We start from the raw sequence: 19,543 nt of genomic DNA on the forward strand, positions 1-19,543 counted from the left end.
TGTTTTTGTGTTTGGATGTTGGATAATTAGCTGTCAGGTCCTGAGCGAGCTGCCTCAGGGATGCTGAGTCGGGCTGGTAAGCGATGAAAAGCTCGTCGTACTGTAACTGCATGTTTCAGAGCGTTTCTCCGGCTGCAGTAGCAGCAGTGACGAGCAGGACTGTGCGCCGTAAACGAGCACAGCTCCGGGACAGACGCTCGTCCTCACGGCGTCACAGTCACGGGGATTTTTACTGTTGTTGCAGTTGCCGCCAACGTCAGCTTCTGTGACTTGTCACTGCTCTTTATTTGAGATGAAACTAAAACCTGTTTTCGTTTTTTCAGAAATGCATGGAGACCAAAAACACCATCCTGGCGCGTCAGAAGGAGATGCAGCTCTCCCTGGACAAAGTCAAGCACCTGATTCGCCTCATCCAAGCCTTCAACTTCAACCAGGCTCTGGCAGAGACGGAGGGCAAAGACGTGAGAGTCCCGGACAGGGCTGAGGCCGCGGTCAGCTCTGAAGCTCCGCCCAAAGTCAACTCGGCGGAGAAGGTGAAGGCGGGGAGCTCCTTGGCTGGCGTCATCACCGAAGGGAGCAAGCCCGAGGAGCACGGAGCCGCGGGGAGCCGCCAGACGGGCGGAGACGCCTCCGGCCAGCCCGACAGCACGGCCCTAACGGCAGATAGCGGCACCGGCGTGGGGGCGGACGGAAAGGCGGGGCCGGGGGGAGGGGCTAACACGGGGACCGGTCTCCAGGCGGAGATCGTAGCCAAGCCTGAGACTGAGGTAGCCGCGGCAACTAACGTTCCCGCTTCTTCGGCCGTCGCCACCACCAACGGCACAGCCGAGCCAGCCCGTCCCGGTCAGAGCCCCGGCGGAGGCCACGGCGCCAACGCCGCCACCGGCTCTGAAAACAAGACAGCTGCCGTCGACCCCCCAGAGACGCCGGCAGAGAAGAAGCAGGAGGAGATCGCCGGAAGCAATGGCAGCAACACCAACAACAGCAAAACCTCAGAACCCTCCCAGCATTCTTTGCCAGCTCTCGTCAGCAGTTTGGACAATAAAAAGTAACGCGGCGTCTCGTCAGTCGGGGATTCAAACATATATATTAAAAAAAGACTCTTGCTTGCACCGTGTGGTGCCCTGAAGTTGCCAATCTGTATAAATGTTGTTTGTTTGCATTGTATTGTCAGACTGTGTCAATGGTAGATATACAGCCCAAGTCACGTGACTCTGGGAAGACGTAGGCTGTTCCACCCACGGAGCTGGGTACAGGAAGGCGTGCGCACCAGTGTCATCATGCCAATTAGCGATAGACGTCATGGTGGGAATGCTCAAAGGGAGATTAACTCATCATCACACCAGTGTGTGCCTGTTCCAGTGGCCCCTGTTCCCTGCGAGGTGGGGAGACGGTTCACATGGGCACGGAGAACGCCGAGAACGTGGAGCCAAACATCTGTCAGGGGTTACTGGTCGAAAGCAGTGTTGTGATAAATGAACCTGTTCGTGCCCTCGTCCCAACGAACTTAATGTGAACGACCATGAACCTTAACCGTCCGTCCCGACCTTCCCGATCGTCCGACCCTCGGATCTCTTCGGTGAGGAGAGAAGCCGTGCATCCCTTCACTGTGAAAAGGCTTCAGTTTGCTTCAAACACAGAGTGGCACCAACCACAGGCGCCGCAGATGCAAACAGTCCGAGAATCTGGATCACATCTGGGTGTTTTTGATCGGAAGTCAAACGTAGAACTTTGCAGAGAAAATGATGCGTTAGCCAACACCGCTCACGCTGAGCGGCCTAACTTAACCGGGTACCCGACAGCTGGGTACAAACAACTGTTGAAGGGAGCGAAAGATAAATCACACCTTAGACTGATAACCTTCGATATCAGCCAGAGACCCTCCTCAGACATCGTCTTTTTAAAGACGGCGGTTGGCGCTTTGAAGCATGTGGGTCTGACTGGCAGCACGTCCGCTCATCAAACCACACGTACACCTGCTGGTGTAAACCCGGGCTCACCTGCCCAGGTGAGAACAACACACAACGTTATTGCAGAAACCTTAAAGGCCTCGGCATCGTCGCTCTTTTGAAGCACACTGACGCCTTTGGAAAGACTTCCCGAGCGATCCGTAATCCCTACGTTATTCCCACTCGCAGTCACCCGGTAACCAAACGGCCCATCCTCTCCCCATCTCCTCCCACCTGAGCTCAGGCAGCAAAGACGCCGAGCGGCGCGTTCGACAGGTACAAAGGACGAGGTCGAACAGGCTCGGTAGCCGAACAGATGTTTTCAGTGGTGTCGGTCAAGTGTAGTGATTGAGTTTTCATTCGTGAGTCAAGTGTGTCAACTGTGAGCACTAAATGTGAAATTGCAATATTGCAATGTCAACACACACAAACTATATCTGGGCTGTGTTTCTTTTTTATAGGAAAAGATATTCAGGTCTTCCTAGTCTTCTTCAGAATAAGTGCTTTCTGTTCCTGAACCTGCTGGACTGGCATTATCCACACACAAAGGAGTCCTCTTTTTGAAGCGGTCGTCTTTGCATCGTGTGCGTTTCTGTTGAATCCTGAACTGCCAAAACGACGTACCCAAATTCAGCAGGGACAAGTCCACTTACTGTATCGAAAGATCAAATCGCCGGCGTTGTAAGATATTTAGATGCTACCATTTCAGAAATTGGAAGTCCCCAGATTGAGACAGGAGAGCTTACTAAACAATAACATTAAAGGAACTTTTTTCCTTCGAACGGAGGGTTCGTCGTACGAAGCTGCTCCTTCCGACGGATCTCAAAGGACGATAATCCTGAGATTAAAGCACAAGCTTGCTGCATTACAAAGAAGTGCTGAAGAGCTTTTTGTATGTTAATATGGAATTAAACAGAGTATGCATCTCTTTGTTGTGATGTGACTTATCCCCCACATTGCCAATATTTTTCTCGGAGGACACACAAACCTCTGACGTGCGTAGTTCCTGTTTTTGGGAGGAGCGGCCCGAGAAGCGCCTTCGTCCCCTCGCGGTCAGACGCGTCTCTTTTCTTTCTGTGTGGCCGAAGCGCGGCGCTGTCGTTTGTGGCTGTCGGTTCAGGTGGGTCTGCTGAGCCGGTCGCTGCTGGCTTCTTGTTGGGAGCGAGGCGATGACGGCGCCTCTGGTTGTGCTGGAATTTCTGTCGCTTTCTTGCTTTGAGCTGTTTTGGAGCATCGTTGCCCAGGTTTCAGTCGCCCCCGAGTGCCGACGCCGTTTGTTTTCTGTCATCGTGCACGTTCGCTGGGACTAGAGCCGCTGGATGCAGAGCTCCGTATCGCTGCTCTGGTCTCTGCAGCTGGTCGAGAAGTCGAGCGATGACCTCGAGCAGTAAAAAGATTTTGTGGCCTTTGAGTCGGGAATCCAAAACGATGGAGCGCCAAAGTGACACGGCCAGCTCCAAAGCATCCAAGCAGCACACTGGATGTGCCAGGCGCCGTCTGCTGTGTGACTGAGGCAGGTCAGGAGCTCTGCTGTGTGAGTGTGGGGTAGGCCCAGCAGCAGAGGAGAGCGTGTCAGCCTGTGTTGCTTACTGATGAAGCGTCAGTAGTTGGACTTTCCTGCTAACACCTGTACAGTCTCTGGAATAGAAGGCGTTTAGCGGCGTGCACGTGGCGGTGACCGCAGAGGTGAACACGCTGCAGGGCGACTGCAGGTGACCGTTAACTTCATATCACTACGACCAAGTCGGCATATCGGACACCCGGTGTTCTCGTATACAGACTGCCTTCATTCAGAAGATCCCACAGAAACGTTTCCACGCGTTCGGCCGCCGCGTCGCGTTTGCCGTCGGTCAGAAGAGCTCGGCCATTCGAACACAGATGGGAAAGACGAGCCAGAGATGCAACTCTAACAAAAAAAGAAAAAAGGCAACTGACGTGTCCCCGGGTCCCTCTGAGTATCATTCGTTGTGTTTTGTTGTTCGTCGGCGTTCTTCATCACGCGAGGCCGTGTTCACTCATGGGTAGAGCAGAGTAGTCATCAAGCTTTTCTTTCAAAGAGCCCGAACTTGTGTTCCAGTCAGACTGGACTCTCCCTCTGTACAGTAGGTACCTCGAGTGCCTTTCTTCAAACAGCAGATAATATTTGTCTCTTGACTTGCACTGTGACTCGTAGAACCTTACTAACCCCTCCGTATGACCCTCCGGTCCCCCGTCCCAGGAGCTCCCCCCAAACTCCGGAGCACAACTCGGTCCCTCCACCTCAGGCTGCCAGTAGTCAATGCAAGTTAAATCTACATTTCATATATGATGCCGTTTGAAATCGACCGCATAGTGTTTTGTTGATGTTTAATAGAGGAGTTGCCTTAAATGTGTTTTATTTTCGTTTCTTTCTGTGATTAACTTTTCCATTCAGAGAAAAAAAAACACCTGTGCAGACGCGAAGGTCAGAGGTCGTTTGGTGAGAAGCAGTCGGAGCTGTGTTGTGATGCACTTTTTGATTTGACCAGTATTATCGGACCGGGATTGGTCAGCAACGCAGAGCGCAGGTATGAATCCCGGTTGCCCGGATTTCCTGGCTGGACTCGCGTTCGTTTTATTTTGAAAGGTCCATTGTTGCTTCTGCACTGTTCCTGTTCTTCTTCGGCTTCAGATAACGCCCGAGTTTGCTAAATCAGGTCACATGAGGCGTCTGGCATGATCAAACTTTGACCCGATTAAGAGCATCTGTCAGTGCAGCGGCGGCAGCGGAGCGCATGCCTTTTTATGCAAACTTTGATAACAGACGTGTCGAAGCGTTTTTTTGATATGCATCTGCTTTTATTTTTACGTTTTCATGTGAAACTCGAGTCACTTTCTTTTCTTTGGGCGTTCTGGCAGACGCGGATGCCAGAGCGCGCCGTTTAGGTGTTAAACGTTGCAGCGACCATCTGCGTTCAAAGGGTTTGTTCAGAATCAGAAGGTTTTTCCATGGATGTATGAAGAAGAACTGGACAGCTGGTCTCCACTGACACGGTGCCGTTTGTGGGGCGGTCCTACCGCAGAACGCTTACCAGTGATTGGTAGAAGTAGCCTGTGGATTTGGAGTAACGTCACCCCAAGTGCGACCAGCGCTTTGTTCAAACATGAACGCAGTCGACGGATTGTGTTTCTTTCTGGGAAGTTACCCCAACTTTGACCTCATCAGCACCTTGTCAGTGGAACGCAGGCGGAAGATCATCGAAAAAGTAGTCCTAGCTTTGTCTGGCTCGTGGGTTAACAGAGAAATCGCTGCTCTGATTGGTTCTGCTTTGTTCAATGACTGTTTGATTCACGGCTTGGCCGAGGTTTAGGTGATGCCGGGCTACAGAGCAGGAGATCTGAGCGTCTGCCCTGCATCAGCTCTCTGAATACATCCATGGTTTAGGTTCTTCGTTGTAGTCTTGATTTGGCTGATGCGGCGTGCCGACTGTTGGGATCCCAGCAGAGCTGCGAAGGTTCGGGGAGGAAGGCTCTCTAAATTGCTTCTCAGTTTCGATTTCGCCGAGCCGTCCGGGTGAACTTATCCAAAGAACACTGAGAGCATACATTTCGTCTCTGCATATCATACGGATGTCGTTTTCCTGCGTTGGCATCGCGCTCGTGCATTCCCGCCCGTGCTCACATTAACCGCTCATGCATTCTAAAAAAACAAAAGACTGTGCTGGGGGGTCGTTCCTGCGAGGTAGTTTGCTCCGACTTTTAAGTTGTATCAGTTTTAAAACGATCAAGTCATGATTGTGGCCTTCTAGTATTCTGTCGGTACATGACGTCATTAATCTCTCGTGCCCGCCCGCCCATCTGTCTGGACCCAAACGTACACCTGCAGCTTCTTACCTCATCCACAGCTGATTCCATCGGGGTGTGTTTGAGTGCAAAAAAAGAAAAGTTCAAAAAAAGAAAAAACAAAAGTCTTTTTTTATCTTCCATTTGGTGAGATGCATTGTAGCGATATGAATAAAGAAAAAGTTCACCTGGTGTGCTGAATAATGTGTAAATTGGTAATTACACAATCTGAATATTTGTATAATTGTTTGTATTTTTTCATAATGATTTTGGAAAGGAATGTGTTTATTTTTTTGACTTCTGTTCCAGATGTGTCTTCTGTTGGCCTGACATTGTGACTGGTCTGGTGGGATTCTTACCTCTGTATTGAGCCTCTTCTGTGATGAATTCTTTGTATGCAGTGTTTAGGAAATACTGTAGGGAACATGGGGAGGAGTTGATATTAGGAGCATTTGATCAATTTGTATTTATTTATTTTATCATTTTGTTAATAAATTGTGAAAAGCAGACCGTGTGGTGCCTGCCTGTTTATTTCTCGGGCTGATTAAGATTTTGTTTTTAAGAAAGAAGCCACATTCATTAAGAACAAATGTTTGTATAGTCCCTAACAATAAAACCGCCGGCCCCTGTATTATAAATTACAATATTTTTCCTTTTTTATAATCGTTTTTGTCTTTTAATTTGATTCGTTTCGTAGCTTTTGAATTATGTATATTAGATTTTCGTGTGTTTTTTCCAGATATTTGCGGAGTTTATTTCTCCTGTCTCTATGAAAAATGTCAAAGTAAATGAGCTGCTGTCTGAGACTCAAACACAAAGCCATCGCTGTGGATATGAGAAAAGACAAAAATGTTTTGCTTTTTTCTCGTTTCTAATCGGGAGCCTGATCGGCTATTCTCGCTAAAGATCGGACACAAAGGAAGGCGCTCGTCACACACACGGTAAAAATACGAGAGTTCAGCTCTGATTGAATCCCGGCGTCATTTTTAAACAACGAAGATGACTTCCGGTCGTTTGTCGTCCCGCGGCTCCGTGCCCGTGTGCTTCCCGGACTGAAGCGTGTGGCGAACTGGCCAAACCCTAAAAACTAAGCTCCCGTATCTGAAACCCGCCAAAAGAGAAAAGCACCAATCAGATTTGAGCGTCGTGGTGTGTGATCTTTATATACAGACCCGTGAGATCTCTCTCACGTGCAGCAGAGTGGCGCAGCGGAAGCGTGCTGGGCCCATAACCCAGAGGTCGATGGATCGAAACCATCCTCTGCTATGTTTTTTTTTTTTCCCCTTTGCCGCCTCTTTCACACCGTCTGTGCTCCTGCGGTAAACTGTCCGTTTTGTATCATTTGTTCAGTAAAACCGCAGACACCAGATGTACCGCGTGAGCCGCGTTCACTGAGCTCCGCAGACATTTACCCCGAGCCTCGTGGTCGCGGCGGAACAAACTGCTAAAAACACGATCGAACTTTTTCCATATCAGGCTGAACAAACGTGATGACAAATGTTCGCCCGAATGTGTAACTGCACTAAAAGATGAGACGTGGCTAAGTGGCGCCCCCTGTCGGAGGTGGAGGGTCAATGCCGCTGGAGGTGTTGAAGACCTGAGGAGCCAACCCGCCTGACCGGGGCATCAAAACACCAACAAGCCTCCATCCATCAGACGCTTAGAGAAGCTCAGGAGGAGCTGCTCTGTGTCTCTGTGGAGCCAGAGAAAGCATAAGAAAGGACAGCTGGAAGGTGGAGGTCAACCATCCACAGGCAGGTGGAGAAGGGAGTGCAGGCAGGGTGGAGACCAGTGTCAGCGATGAATGGTTTGCAGACGGTGGAGGTCAGCATGTGCAGAGGGAGACTGGATTTATTAGACAAAGGATGATGAAGATGGAGAAGAGGAGGGTCTCTGAGGAGGTTCATGGATGTGGTGAAGGAGGACGTGCAGGGGGTTGGAGTGACTGAGGAGGGGGTGGAGGCCAGAGGTGGAGATGGACGTTTTTCTAATGTCTGTAAATAAATGAAGGAAACCTCAGCATCTTTCATCCCAGCTGGAACGTACCAAGTGTCACTTATGGGGAGGGCCGACGGAAATGATGAGCCATGTGTGGCCTCGTTTCTGTACCTGATCAGTTTTGTCATCAGTGTCTCACAGCTGATCAGCTGTATCGATCCTTCCACGAGACAGAAATGTCCCAGTGATGGAGGCGGTGACGTTACATTTAAAAAATGTATTTGTCCTTCGCTTAAGAAAGGGAATTCAGTGTGTGTGTGTGTGTGTGCGTGTGTGTGTGTGTGTGTGTGTGTGGTGGTGGTGGGGCGGGGGGGGGTGACCCGGTGAGCCCGGGATCCTCGGCGGGTCTGCAGCCTGCAGCTGGCCGGGGATGAGCGCTGACAGGCGGACTGAACTGCACCCAAAGCCGCCTGCCCGCCTCCTCTCCCGGCCTCCAGCCTCCGCAGGCATTCGGTGAACTTTAATTTTTGCGCACTTGCTTTCTTCCGTTTTTCCATGTCATTTCCTGTGATAAAAAATGGTGGTCACAGCTCGGGGGAGGCGACTGAGTCGGTGCAAAATTTAACGCCAAACTTGTGATCTGCGGGCAGCGGCGGAGCCAGCGGACGGGGGAGGGGGCAGAGAGCGCGGTTCATCCCGGGGAGAGGCTCCCAGTCCCCGCTGCGTGTCTGCACGAAGGTGGGTCCGTGTCGGTGGCCACTGTGGCCAGTGAAAATGGCTTCCGAAAACTGCAGGCAGATTGCCAGCTGCCTGCAGATTGAAGCAGAGAAAGCGTGGCGCAGATCCGAACGCGCTCTCTGCGGTAATCCACTCCTGTCGGCCGCTAACCTGCGCAAAGTTAAAGGCAACTTTAGTCTGCGGCGTTCACGTGTCCGTGGACCTCGCAGCGTGCGTTCAGAGTTTCTTTGTCGGAGCTTCGTGAAGCCACGGAGGGGCAGATCTGTCCGAAACCCACTCACGGATCCCGGGCATCTGTACCTGATCGATGCCGTAGATCAATACTTGATCACACCCACAGCTGCTTTGTATTTCAGTCAGATAATCCCGTGTTCTTATCACGCAGGTGATTGACTGTTATCTTTCCAAGTAGAGTGTGGCTGTAGCAGGGTTATTATGGGATGCATGGAGCAGCAGCAGGACCCTTCAGAGTGTTTACTGCAGGCTCTGCAGCTTTGCATGATTCACTGTTCAGAATAATCCTTCTTTGTGCTACACTGGCCCTGCTCCTGTATTCTCTAACAGACCGCTTTCGTCTGATTGGCCAGCTTCTGTAAGCCGAGCTTCTGTGTTTGTTTTGTGACAGTATAACCGGGACGTTTAGCTGCATCAGCAGCGCTCAGGCTAAAAAATAAATCAGCAGCCGGGTCGGAGATGTTGGGAAAATTAGCTGAAAATCATTATTGGGTTCCATGAAAAATGTTTGGAACAATACCGTCACATAGATAATATTCCCAGCAGTCCAAATATGCAAACGTCTTTCCAGGTTAGTCTTGAGAAGTCAAGCATACCCAGTGTTTTTCTTTTTTTGCACATTTTTCCCTGAGCTGTACCCCGGTCACCGGGATAATACCCCAGAGGTCGAGTCTGAGGCACACGCTGTTCGTCCCGCTTAAGTTTCTGCTTTTTCCTCTTATTATTAGAAAACGATTCCAGGAAATGAGCTTTTGTTTTGGTATGAAATGAACATTTGGATCCAGAATGATTCCCGTGCTCGATGTCGGAGCGACGGCGCGTGGGACTCCCGTAGATGGTGTGGAGAAATGTGACAGATACAAAGGAACGCTTAAACCATGTTTCAGTCTGAGAGCTCATACCTGTGACCTTCACCTGTCCCTGATTCTGAAAAACTATGAGTACGAATATCTAATAAACTGAACGTGCTGCGACGCTCTAACGACTGTGTTTATTTTCCACAGACGGGTGTGAAGTGGACGACGGACCGGATTCCACCATCATGGTTCCACCATGAGCGAGAACTCGCTGGACCTCTGGTGTAAGCTTCACGTCTGCTCCCTGATTTGTCCCTAGAGCTTCATGTGGCTGATTGAAAAATGAATATTTTAATGTTTCCAGGCACGTGCTCGCGGTCTAACATGTCGTCATTATCACGCTGAAACGTGGAGCTGCTCATGCATTTCCTGCACACGTGTATTTGTTCAGTGGTCTGATTCTATCATAACCTGTTAGAAAAGCCTCTGATTGTGCTGCCAGCCACAAATGTTTTACCTCAAACACTCAAAGATTTGGTAAAAACTTTCTGTCCTCTCATGACGGACGTGAGTGTCAGGATCGTTTTGGGCTTTCAATCATTTCTTTGAACAGTTTTTTGGATTTTACAGCTTTAAAGACTTTAAAGAACAAGTTAGTACACGTACAGGCTCAAATATATACAGACCCTGTGTAATATTTGGTCATTTAGCAAGTTGCGATCAGACACCATCAGCAGTCTTCTGACTTAATCCTGTGTGGATAAAACAGCCCAGAGCGCGATGCTACCACCGCCATGCGTCAGCTGCAGTGTCCTCAGGGTTGAAAGCCTCACCTTTGCTCCTCCAATCAGCTCCAACTGTCTCGTCTGACCATCAAACTTTTCTCCAGACGCCGTTTGGCTCGTCCACGTGGGCAGCTGCAGATTTCAGTTGAGCTCGTTGATTTTTGAGCAGGAGCTTCTTTCTTGGTCCTTGGAGATGTGAGACTGGCTTCACTGTGGAAGTGACACTGGTGTTCCAGCAGATTCCAGTCCACAGCAGGCTTGATCCTGAACATCCTAACAGTTTCCTGTCATCTGAGGGGGACAGTCAGTGGGGACAGATCTGAGTAGCTTGTACTTGTGTGATTTTGAACCTTGTTCAGAAACGTCTCAGAGAAACTTCACTGAGACATCTCGATGCGCGCTCAGTCACCCGGGTAAGGAAATCCCAAAAGGCTGATCCTGTTCATCTGGACGTTTTCAGTGGGAGAAACGTTTCATCATCATCAGGTGACTGCAGGTCTCCAACCTTATAAACAGAACATGTGCATAATAACTGACAGCAGCACCACTGACGAACAGCATGCTGTGAGGTTGGTTTCATGACCTACGTCCAGATGAACAGAATCAACTTTCTGGGACTTCACTGAGTTTGTTGGACTTTCCCTTTGTCCACACCTGATTTGATGATGTCATTATTTGCACTTCTGCTCTGGTTCAACAACATCTGTATCTCAGGATTTTCTTAATAATCTGTTATTAAAGACGAAGATTCGGAGATAACCTTTATCTGCTGGGTTTGTCCTTCAGTCTGTGAGGAGTGTCAGGACTATTTCCAGAAGGAGTGTCCGTCTCACGGGCCCCCGCTGTTCATCCGGGACACGCACGCAGCCCCGGGGACAGCCAACAGGGCGGCGCTCACGGTCCCATCGGGTTTAGAGGTGTTCAGCGAGGGAGACGAGGTAGATGTTCGCTGCGTGGACGCGATCTACCCCAAGGGGGCGCTGTTTGGGCCGTATGAGGGCGAGCTGGTGTCCAAGGACAGATCCTCAGGATTCTTTTCATGGATCGTAAGCTCGCCACAGACACCAGTGTACAACCAGTTTACGACCCGTATACAACCAGTTTACGACCAGTATACAACCAGTGTACAACCAGTATACAACCAGTGTACAACCAGTTTACGACCAGTATACAACCAGTTTACGACCAGTATACAACCAGTGTACAACCAGTTTACGACCAGTGTACAACCAGTTTACGAACAGTATACAACCAGTGTACAACCAGTTTACGACCAGTATACAACCAGTTTACAACCAGTGCACAACCAGTTTACAACCAGTATACAACCAGTATACAACCAGTTTACGACCAGTATACGACCAGTATACAACCAGTTTACGACCAGTATACAACCAGTTTACGACCAGTGTACAACCAGTTTACGACCAGTATACAACCAGTTTACAACCAGTGTACAACCAGTTTACAACCAGTATACAACCAGTGTACAACCAGTTTACGACCAGTATACAACCAGTTTACAACCAGTGTACAACCAGTTTACAACCAGTGTACAACCAGTTTACAACCAGTATACAACCAGTATACAACCAGTATACAACCAGTTTACGACCAGTATACGACCAGTATACAACCAGTTTACGACCAGTATACAACCAGTTTACGACCAGTGTACAACCAGTATACAACCAGTATACAACCAGTTTACGACCAGTATACAACCAGTTTACAACCAGTGTACAACCAGTTTACAACCAGTATACAACCAGTATACAACCAGTTTACAACCAGTGTACAACCAGTGTACAACCAGTTTACGACCAGTGTACAACCAGTGTACAACCAGTTTACGACCAGTGTACAACCAGTGTACAACCAGTTTACGACCAGTATACAACCACTTTCTTTTTGTTCCGGGACGTCTGAATCTGTTTGCTTTCCCGTTTTCAGGTTGTTGATGTGCACAACACTTACCAGTCCATCGATGGCAGCGATGAGACCAAAGCCAACTGGATGAGGTGAACTTTAGTCTGAGGTTAACGTCATCCATCACTGACGGCGTTTCCGTTGTACAGACAGGTTCTCTTCTACTGAGCCAACAACCTTTCATCTCTTCTTTTCTCTTTAATTTAAATTTGGGTTCTTGGCAACGCATTCATCACCTCATTAAAACCACAGAGTGAACTTTTGAACTCTTAGTGGGAGTAAATCTGAGTTACTGAGCTACATCTCAGAGGTCAGACTGATCCATGACAGTCTGTCCTGGAGAAACGACCCTCGGCTTTTCTGTCTCTGACCAGGTACGTGCGGACCTCGTCGGAGGAGAGCGACAGGAACCTCACGGCATTTCAGCACGGTAAAAACATCTACTTCAGAGTCTGCCGGGCGCTGGCGGCCGGAGAGAAGCTGAGGGTCTGGTACAGCGACGATTACATCAGACGACTTCACTGCGTTTCTCAGGAGAGCATCGACCGCAACCTGGACACAGGTGAGGAGGCAGGTGAAATATTAGAGCAGGTAACAGGAGACACAGTCACTGAAAATATATCAGTTTTAAAATCTCTTCATACAGTTTGGAATTTGGAGGAAATCTCCCTTTTGTGCGTCATATATGTGTCTCCTCTGTAATATTCTGGATATTTGTAATTAGAGATGTTTCTTATATTTTGTAAACTTTGTAATATGTTGCGTTATTTAATTAGTTCAGTCTGTTACTGTTATTGTGACCCACATAGATTCCTCAGGGATTATTCAGATGTCCTGCTCTTAGCTCTCCAGCAGGCGGCGCTGTTTCACTGTTGCTCTCCTGGGTGCTGGAGTCTTTCTGTGGAGCACTTTGAACCCACTTTTAGGGGCTTTAAATACCTCAAAAACGGTTTTCTTTCAGGTCCTGGGAAAGACTTCAAGTCCCCGTGCCTGCAGTCAGCTCTGCAGGGCAAACTGAGCAAACAGCCGAGCGAGGAGTCCGACGGTCAGCCTCCGGCCAAGAGAAAGAAGATCGACCTCATCTTCAAAGACGTCCTAGAAGCTTCTTTGGAGGACTCGGGTAAATCCAGGTTCCGGTCCGGCCAAACCAGCGAGTATAAAGCACCAGCCCTGGTTTCGGGGTTTGATTCCTCTGAGAGCGGCTTTGGCGTTCCCAACCTGAAGGTGGAAGAGAAGGAGGAGGAGAACCAGAGCACAGAGAAACCCTCCACCTCCTTCTGCCCCAACTGTGTGAAGCTGAAGAGGAGGATCCTGGAACTGGAGGAGGAGCTGTCCCGTCTCCGAGGAGAGCAGGGGGACGCTGCTGCTCCGGCGACGTCCGAACAGACTCAGGCCCCACCGCACCCCGAGCAAGCCCCCATCGAGGATTTTCAAGGTATGTGAGAGACGAGGAGGGCGGATGTTCTCTGCACAGCGGTGTTACTGCGCTGCAGTGTGGCTGTTTGACGTGCAGAGTCTAGCAGGTGTGTTTGTTTCGATCACCATCTGAAGCCACATTCACACAAAAAAGACTCTGAAGGTTCGTTTGGCTGCTTGTTTCCACCAATAAAGATTAGTCACATTAGTTAATACCTGCAGACTTTTGTACACATCAGCCACTTTATTAGGAACACCTTGCAAGTAAAATGCAGTCTAATACAGATCAGTACATCCCGCCCACTGACCGCAGTAATGCATTTAAGTGTACCTAATAAAGTGTCTGGTGAGTGTGAATGAGAGAAAACTCAACCAATCAGCGATGTGTCGCTGCAGGAGCCACCCTGAAGTCCGCAGAGCCCACGTTCACCACTGAAAGGAGTAAAAACTCTGCTGGGACAGAAAGTTGGAGAAAGTTTTCTGGACCGGTCCGTGAGTCGTTTGGTACCGGGCCGCGAGAGTCGAGGCTCGGGTGTGAAATTTACGGTTTTCAGGGTTTTTATTGGTTTTTATCGTTATTTTTTTTTAATCGTTTTTATCGTTAACTCGCTTTCCCTCGGTCTTTCCCCGTGGGTTATGAATAATGAATGAATAATATTTTTTTGGTGCCGGTGCTAGTTTCATTTTGTTGTATTTATCCGCGACACATTAAAGGCCGTCCCGTGAAAATATTGTCGGGCATAAACCGGTCCGTGGTGCAAAAAGGGTTGGGGACTTTGTTCTAGACCAGAGGTGGGCAATCTCAGTCCACGAGGGCCGGTGTCCCTGCAGGTTTTAGATCTCACCCTGGGTCAACACACCTGAATCACATGATTAGTTCGTTACCAGGCCTCTGGAGAACTTCAAGACATGTTGAGGAGCTAATTTAGCCATTTAAAACAGCTGTGTTGGTTCGAGGACACATCTAAAACCTGCAGGGACACCGGCCCTCGTGGACTGAGATTGCCCACCCCTGGTCTAGACAGTTCTTGGTTCAGTTCAGTGATTTCACGCAGATTGTGATGCCAGACAGTTTATTCAAACGTGCCAGCACTGCTGCTAGCTGCTGCAGTTTGTCAGCACGTTGCGTGGTCGTCACAGACCGCTAACTCAGCTGATGGTTGGTGCCGAGGCCGCCGCCTCTGTCTTCTGTCAGAAATGTGCATGAACGTACAGCCGAGTGCCGTCCTGTGAGCTGTGGAGTGATAGCAAAGATATCAAACGCGAGGAGCGCTCTAAGCACGTGTGAATCTTGTCTAATGGTTTGGGAGCGCTCACGTTGATGCTCCCACTGTGTTTACAGCAGAATCTGCTCAGCTGATAAAGTCATTCACTCTGTATGATATTAGACATTTGATGTGACTTTAATGCTGGTTACTCTCAGAAGTTGAATAAGTTTCTCTTTGCAGGGATGGAGCCCTTGACACCCACTCAGGTGGTTCTGGATGAAGACGAGCAGGACGTGGACTCTGCCGACGAGTCCATCGCTGCAGATCTTGTGATATCTCCCGAGGACTCGTCAAAGCTTTCCTCCGCAGCAGGCAGACGGATTCGACGCTTCAAGCAGGAGTGGCTGAAAAAGTTCTGGTTCCTCCGTTACTCGCCAACCCTGAATGAGATGTGGTGCCACGTGTGCCGCCAGTACACCGTCCAGTCATCCCGCACCTCAGCGTTCATTATCGGCTCCAAGCAGTTCAAGATCCACACCATCAAGCTGCACAGCCAGAGCAACCTGCACAAGAAGTGTCTGCAGCTGTACAAGCTGCGCATGCATCCGGAAAAGACCGAGGAAATGTGCAAGAACATGATGCTTCTCTTCAACGCAGCGTACCACCTGGCCCTCGAAGGGCGGCCCTTCTCCGACCTCCGTTCGTTGGCAGAGCTCCTGAAGAAGTGCGAGCTCAAAGTGGTAGATCAGTATATGAATGAAGGCGACTGTCAGATCCTAATCCACCACATCGCCCGGGCTGTGAAGGAGGATCTCGCAGAGAAGATGCGTCTGTCTCCCTTCCTGAGCGTCATAATGGACGCCCAAAACGATGACCTTTTCTCCGACATGGTGGCGGTCTACGTCCAGTTCGTCACCAACGAGGGCTCCCCAAACACAGAGTTCCTGTCCTTGCAAAGACTGACCGTGGCCAATGTGGATGGGTATCTGCAGGTCATGGATCGTGCCTTTGGTGTCCTAGGCCTCCGGTTTCAGGACTTGCTGGTGGTCGGTTTGGGGGTTGACGGCACCAACATCTCTTCAGGAATGAGAGCAAACCTTTATATAGCTGTCCAAAAAACCTTTCCCTGGATCCTCTGTCTTCCCATCATGATCCATCGACCACATCTGGAAGTCCTGGATGCCATCAGTGGAAAGGAGCTCTCCTGCCTGGAGGACCTGGAAAACAACCTCAAACAGCTTCTCAGTTTTTACCGCTACTCCCCTCGCATGATGGCCGAACTGCGATCCACTGCGCCGACGCTGTCAGAGGAGACGGAGTTCCTAGGAGACATCAGAGCCATACGCTGGATCATAGGAGAGCCGAACGTCCTTAATGCGCTCATCAAGGATTACCTGGAGGTCGTTGCACACCTTAAGGAGATCAGTAGCCAGACACAGAGGGCTGACGCTGCGGCCATCGCGCTCACCCTCCTCCAGTTCCTCATGGACTATCAGTCAGTGAAGCTCATCTACTTCCTGCTCGACATCATAGCGATCCTGTCACGATTGGCCTTCACCTTTCAGGGAGAGTACCTGTTGGTGTCGCAGGTGGAGGCCAAGATAGAGGAGGCCATTCAGGAGATAGGCCAGTTGGTGGACTGCCCCGGAGAATATCTGCAGGAGTTTGAGGAAAATTTCAGAGAAAGTTTTAACGGAGTTGCCTTGAAGAACCTGCGCGTTGCAGAGTCCAAGTTTCAGTCCATCAGAGAAAAGATCTGCAACAGGAGCCAAAGCATCCTGTCTCAGAGGTTGGACCTGCAGAGTTGCTCGTTTGCCAAAGCCTGCAAGGTGCTGGACCTGTCCACCTGGCCCAGCAGCCACGAGGACCTGCAAGCCTACGGGGACGAGGAAATCAAGATTATATTCAACCATCTGGAATCGATTCCCACCGCGGGCCAGGAGGTCTCCCAGACGGAGGCCAGAGGCAGCCTGGTGGTGGAGTGGAAGGACCTGAAAGCAGACTACTACAGTATGAACGGTTTTAAAGAGGTGATCGGCCACATCTGCAGGTACAAGCAACGCTTCCCGCTGCTGAACCGCATCGTGCAGGTCGTCAGGGTCCTGCCCAGCTCCACGGCCTGCTGCGATAAGGGCCGAGGGTCTCTGCAGAAAGTGTGCAAGAACAACCGTTCCCGGCTAACCCTGGAACAGATGAACGATCTGCTGACCGTGGCTGTTAACGGACCACCCATCGCAAACTTTGACGGGAAGCGAGCATTGGACAGCTGGTTCGAGGAAAAGTCCGGCAGCGGCTACTCGCTCTCGGCTGAGGTGCTGAACAGGATGTCGGCGTCTGATCAGAAATGCGTGCTGCACAGCGTTGACGTCAACGCAGAATTCTACCCTGATGTGTAACATGCAAGTCCAAGGGTAGACGCTGAATTCAGAAAAGCCGTGACGTCACAATTACTGCCACCAAATTCAGCTGGAAGAACAAAAGCAGCCAATCGGTGTGAAAAGGCAGAAAATCAAACATCCCAAAAATTCCACTAAAAACTCAAGAAAACCCAAACGAGCCATGTGAGCGCGTCTCAACCTTCAGTGGCCTTTGGCTCACTCAGTCATCAGGTTCTGGGAACACTTTCTGCACGGCCGCCAAAATGCTTGTTGTGAAATTTTAGCTTCATACATCAAAAGTGTTTCAAGAATTTTAAAAACAGCTCTGCAGACTTACTTCCAGCAGCTTTTATCTTTTTTTGCAGTTTGAAATCTGAGGCCATGTTTGAATATGAGGATCTCCACAACTGTTAAATGTTAAACATGCAAGTAGTTGGACTCTCCAACATTTGCTCTCAGAGGTAAAATGTCGTTAAGAAACCTGGAGGCCGGTCGCTTTTCTTTGCGAGCTCCTGAGACGACCGTGACCTGGTGAGAACCTTCACAGACATAATGACATAAAACTTTTCATATGAGAAATAAACTTAGCAAAACAATTAAGACTTGTGAAAAGGGGATTTCTAGCTCATTTCACATGATTGGCAGTCGGATACAAGACGCCAACCCAACTCTCACCTTAACACCAAAACTGCTGGAGACAAGCAGAGGATCAGCAGCTGACTGGCAGCATGGATGGAGCTGTAATGTACATAAAACCCTTAAAGTGGGTGAAAATAAATATTTAACATATTAAGCTAAAGTTTCACAGCAATCCTTTTACGGGTCCAAACTTTGGATCGTGAAACCTTTGGACAAATCGAAGGTGGTCGAGCCGAGAGCCCACGGCGACTGAGCCTGCAGTCTGCTCGTTCTGCTCGTGAACGTACGAAAGCTCATCATCAGCTGCATTTAAAGGAGCTACAGAAACACGTTATGAAGATGAAGGTCTCTGGAGACCAGAGATAATGTCACATGACCTTTTAACAAGACGAACTCCGAGTCAGACTCTCTGCACGAGGCCTGATCTGACTGCGATGGTGTTCTGGTCTCTGTGTGAATGGGTTGCAACCTAATCTCGACCCAACTGAACAAAAACGACCGCAAAGTGCTTCAAAACGTCCCAAATCGATGCAAAACGACGCCAAAAAGGCTGAGAGAACCACAACCTCCACGGAGACACAGACTCACCACCAAGAAACAAACGTCCACAGGGAGGCGGCGAAACAAGAAGCACAAAAACAAGCGACGGCGTGTGCCGTTGTGTTGCTTTCACGTGTCCGTGCTCGGCTGGGAGCCTCCCGCTCTGAGCTGCGCTTGTTCCATGTGATAATGAAGCGCTTGTTGCCACGATAACAGACAGTTTCACATCGGGAACAATCGTTGCTCTCTGCTTTAGCTCATCTGCCAGCTTATTCAGTGTTGTGCCTGACAGGAATGAAAAGCTGGAGTGTAAGGATGTATAAAGGCTTTATATTTCTATTAGAAATGCCCTGCTGCACACGGTCTCTGCTGTGCTGACTGTACATACTGTAAATGCTGCCGAGCCTGTTTTTACAGGACAGTGTTTTTCTCTTGAATTGGACGATTGTGCCAAAATGATCGAATGCGAAGAAAAAGGTGCTATCCTGCGACGCCACGCTGTACTTTTGCCATATTTGTTCAGTCTTTAGTGCAGCCAATGATCCGTTTTATGTTCCTGATGCCATTTTCCACGGATGTTCTGCAGGAGCAGTTCAGCTTCGGCCAAAGCTTCAGAGGCGTTTTCACAGCTGCATGATCGACCGCTGCTTTCAGCTCCTTCCTAAGTGTTTTATAATTATTATAAAGGTTTTTTTGCTCATGTTTAATGCAGAAATAAAAATGACATGATGGGAACGATCGGCCTGACTTTATTTTTTATATTTGTCTGAATTTAAATTCATATTTTTGAGAAATTTCTCATTTTTAAAAATAATTTTGCTTCATAAATGTGAGCAGCTGATCTTCAGTCCTCCATAGTTTGAGTCGTTTTTCTCAGGCTGTAGTTAAAAGATGGATGCAGCTGTTGTTCTACAGAGAAGCCAACAGGGGGCGACTCTTGTGGTCTGATTGAATAGAATTATATTTAATATATATTTTCATGAATATTGTTCATATTTTCATACAACATTATTTACACCATTTAAAAAATGTTTTTCGTAAATTTTTCAGAAAACATTTACTTACATATTCTGATAATTCATGAATTTGAGATTTAAACAGATGGCCCCGCCCCTCTCTGTCGCCAAAACGCTTGCTCATTATTATTGCAGGGTCTTTACCTGAGAATATAAAATGCTTGTTGTGATTTGG

General features: G+C 49.0%; 2 protein-coding genes across 11 annotated transcripts in view; both read left to right on the top strand.

The window, feature by feature from the left end:
• The window catches only part of phf21ab (PHD finger protein 21Ab), a 41,383-nt gene extending 35,081 nt beyond the window's left edge, over nucleotides 1-6,302 (top strand). For all 9 annotated transcript variants that reach the window (XM_085168866.1, XM_085168865.1, XM_085168867.1 and 6 more), the window contains one exon: nucleotides 324-6,302. In XM_085168866.1, the coding sequence (XP_085024992.1) occupies nucleotides 324-1,052 (729 nt within the window). In that variant the 3' untranslated portion in view covers nucleotides 1,053-6,302. The remainder of the gene's footprint in view (nucleotides 1-323) is intronic.
• Nucleotides 6,303-8,063: 1,761 nt separating this feature from the next.
• Nucleotides 8,064-19,121, top strand: prdm11 (PR domain containing 11). 2 transcript variants are annotated; one of them, XM_085168863.1, is made up of 7 exons: nucleotides 8,064-8,426; nucleotides 9,665-9,741; nucleotides 11,029-11,288; nucleotides 12,196-12,263; nucleotides 12,546-12,733; nucleotides 13,133-13,606; nucleotides 15,036-19,121. In XM_085168863.1, the coding sequence occupies exons 2-7, from the start codon at nucleotides 9,714-9,716 to the stop codon at nucleotides 17,189-17,191; spliced, it is 3,174 nt and encodes a 1,057-aa protein (XP_085024989.1). In that variant the 5' UTR covers nucleotides 8,064-8,426; nucleotides 9,665-9,713; the 3' UTR covers nucleotides 17,192-19,121. The 2 variants fall into 2 exon arrangements, with proteins under 2 accessions (XP_085024989.1, XP_085024990.1); XM_085168864.1 differs by lacking the exons at nucleotides 8,064-8,426; nucleotides 11,029-11,288 and having other exon boundaries at nucleotides 8,433-9,741.
• The last annotated feature ends 422 nt before the right edge of the window (nucleotides 19,122-19,543 follow it).

The sequence above is a fragment of the Neolamprologus multifasciatus genome, chromosome 7, assembly GCF_963576455.1.
Source record: "Neolamprologus multifasciatus chromosome 7, fNeoMul1.2, whole genome shotgun sequence".
In the NCBI taxonomy this organism is placed as follows: Eukaryota; Metazoa; Chordata; class Actinopteri; order Cichliformes; family Cichlidae; genus Neolamprologus; species Neolamprologus multifasciatus.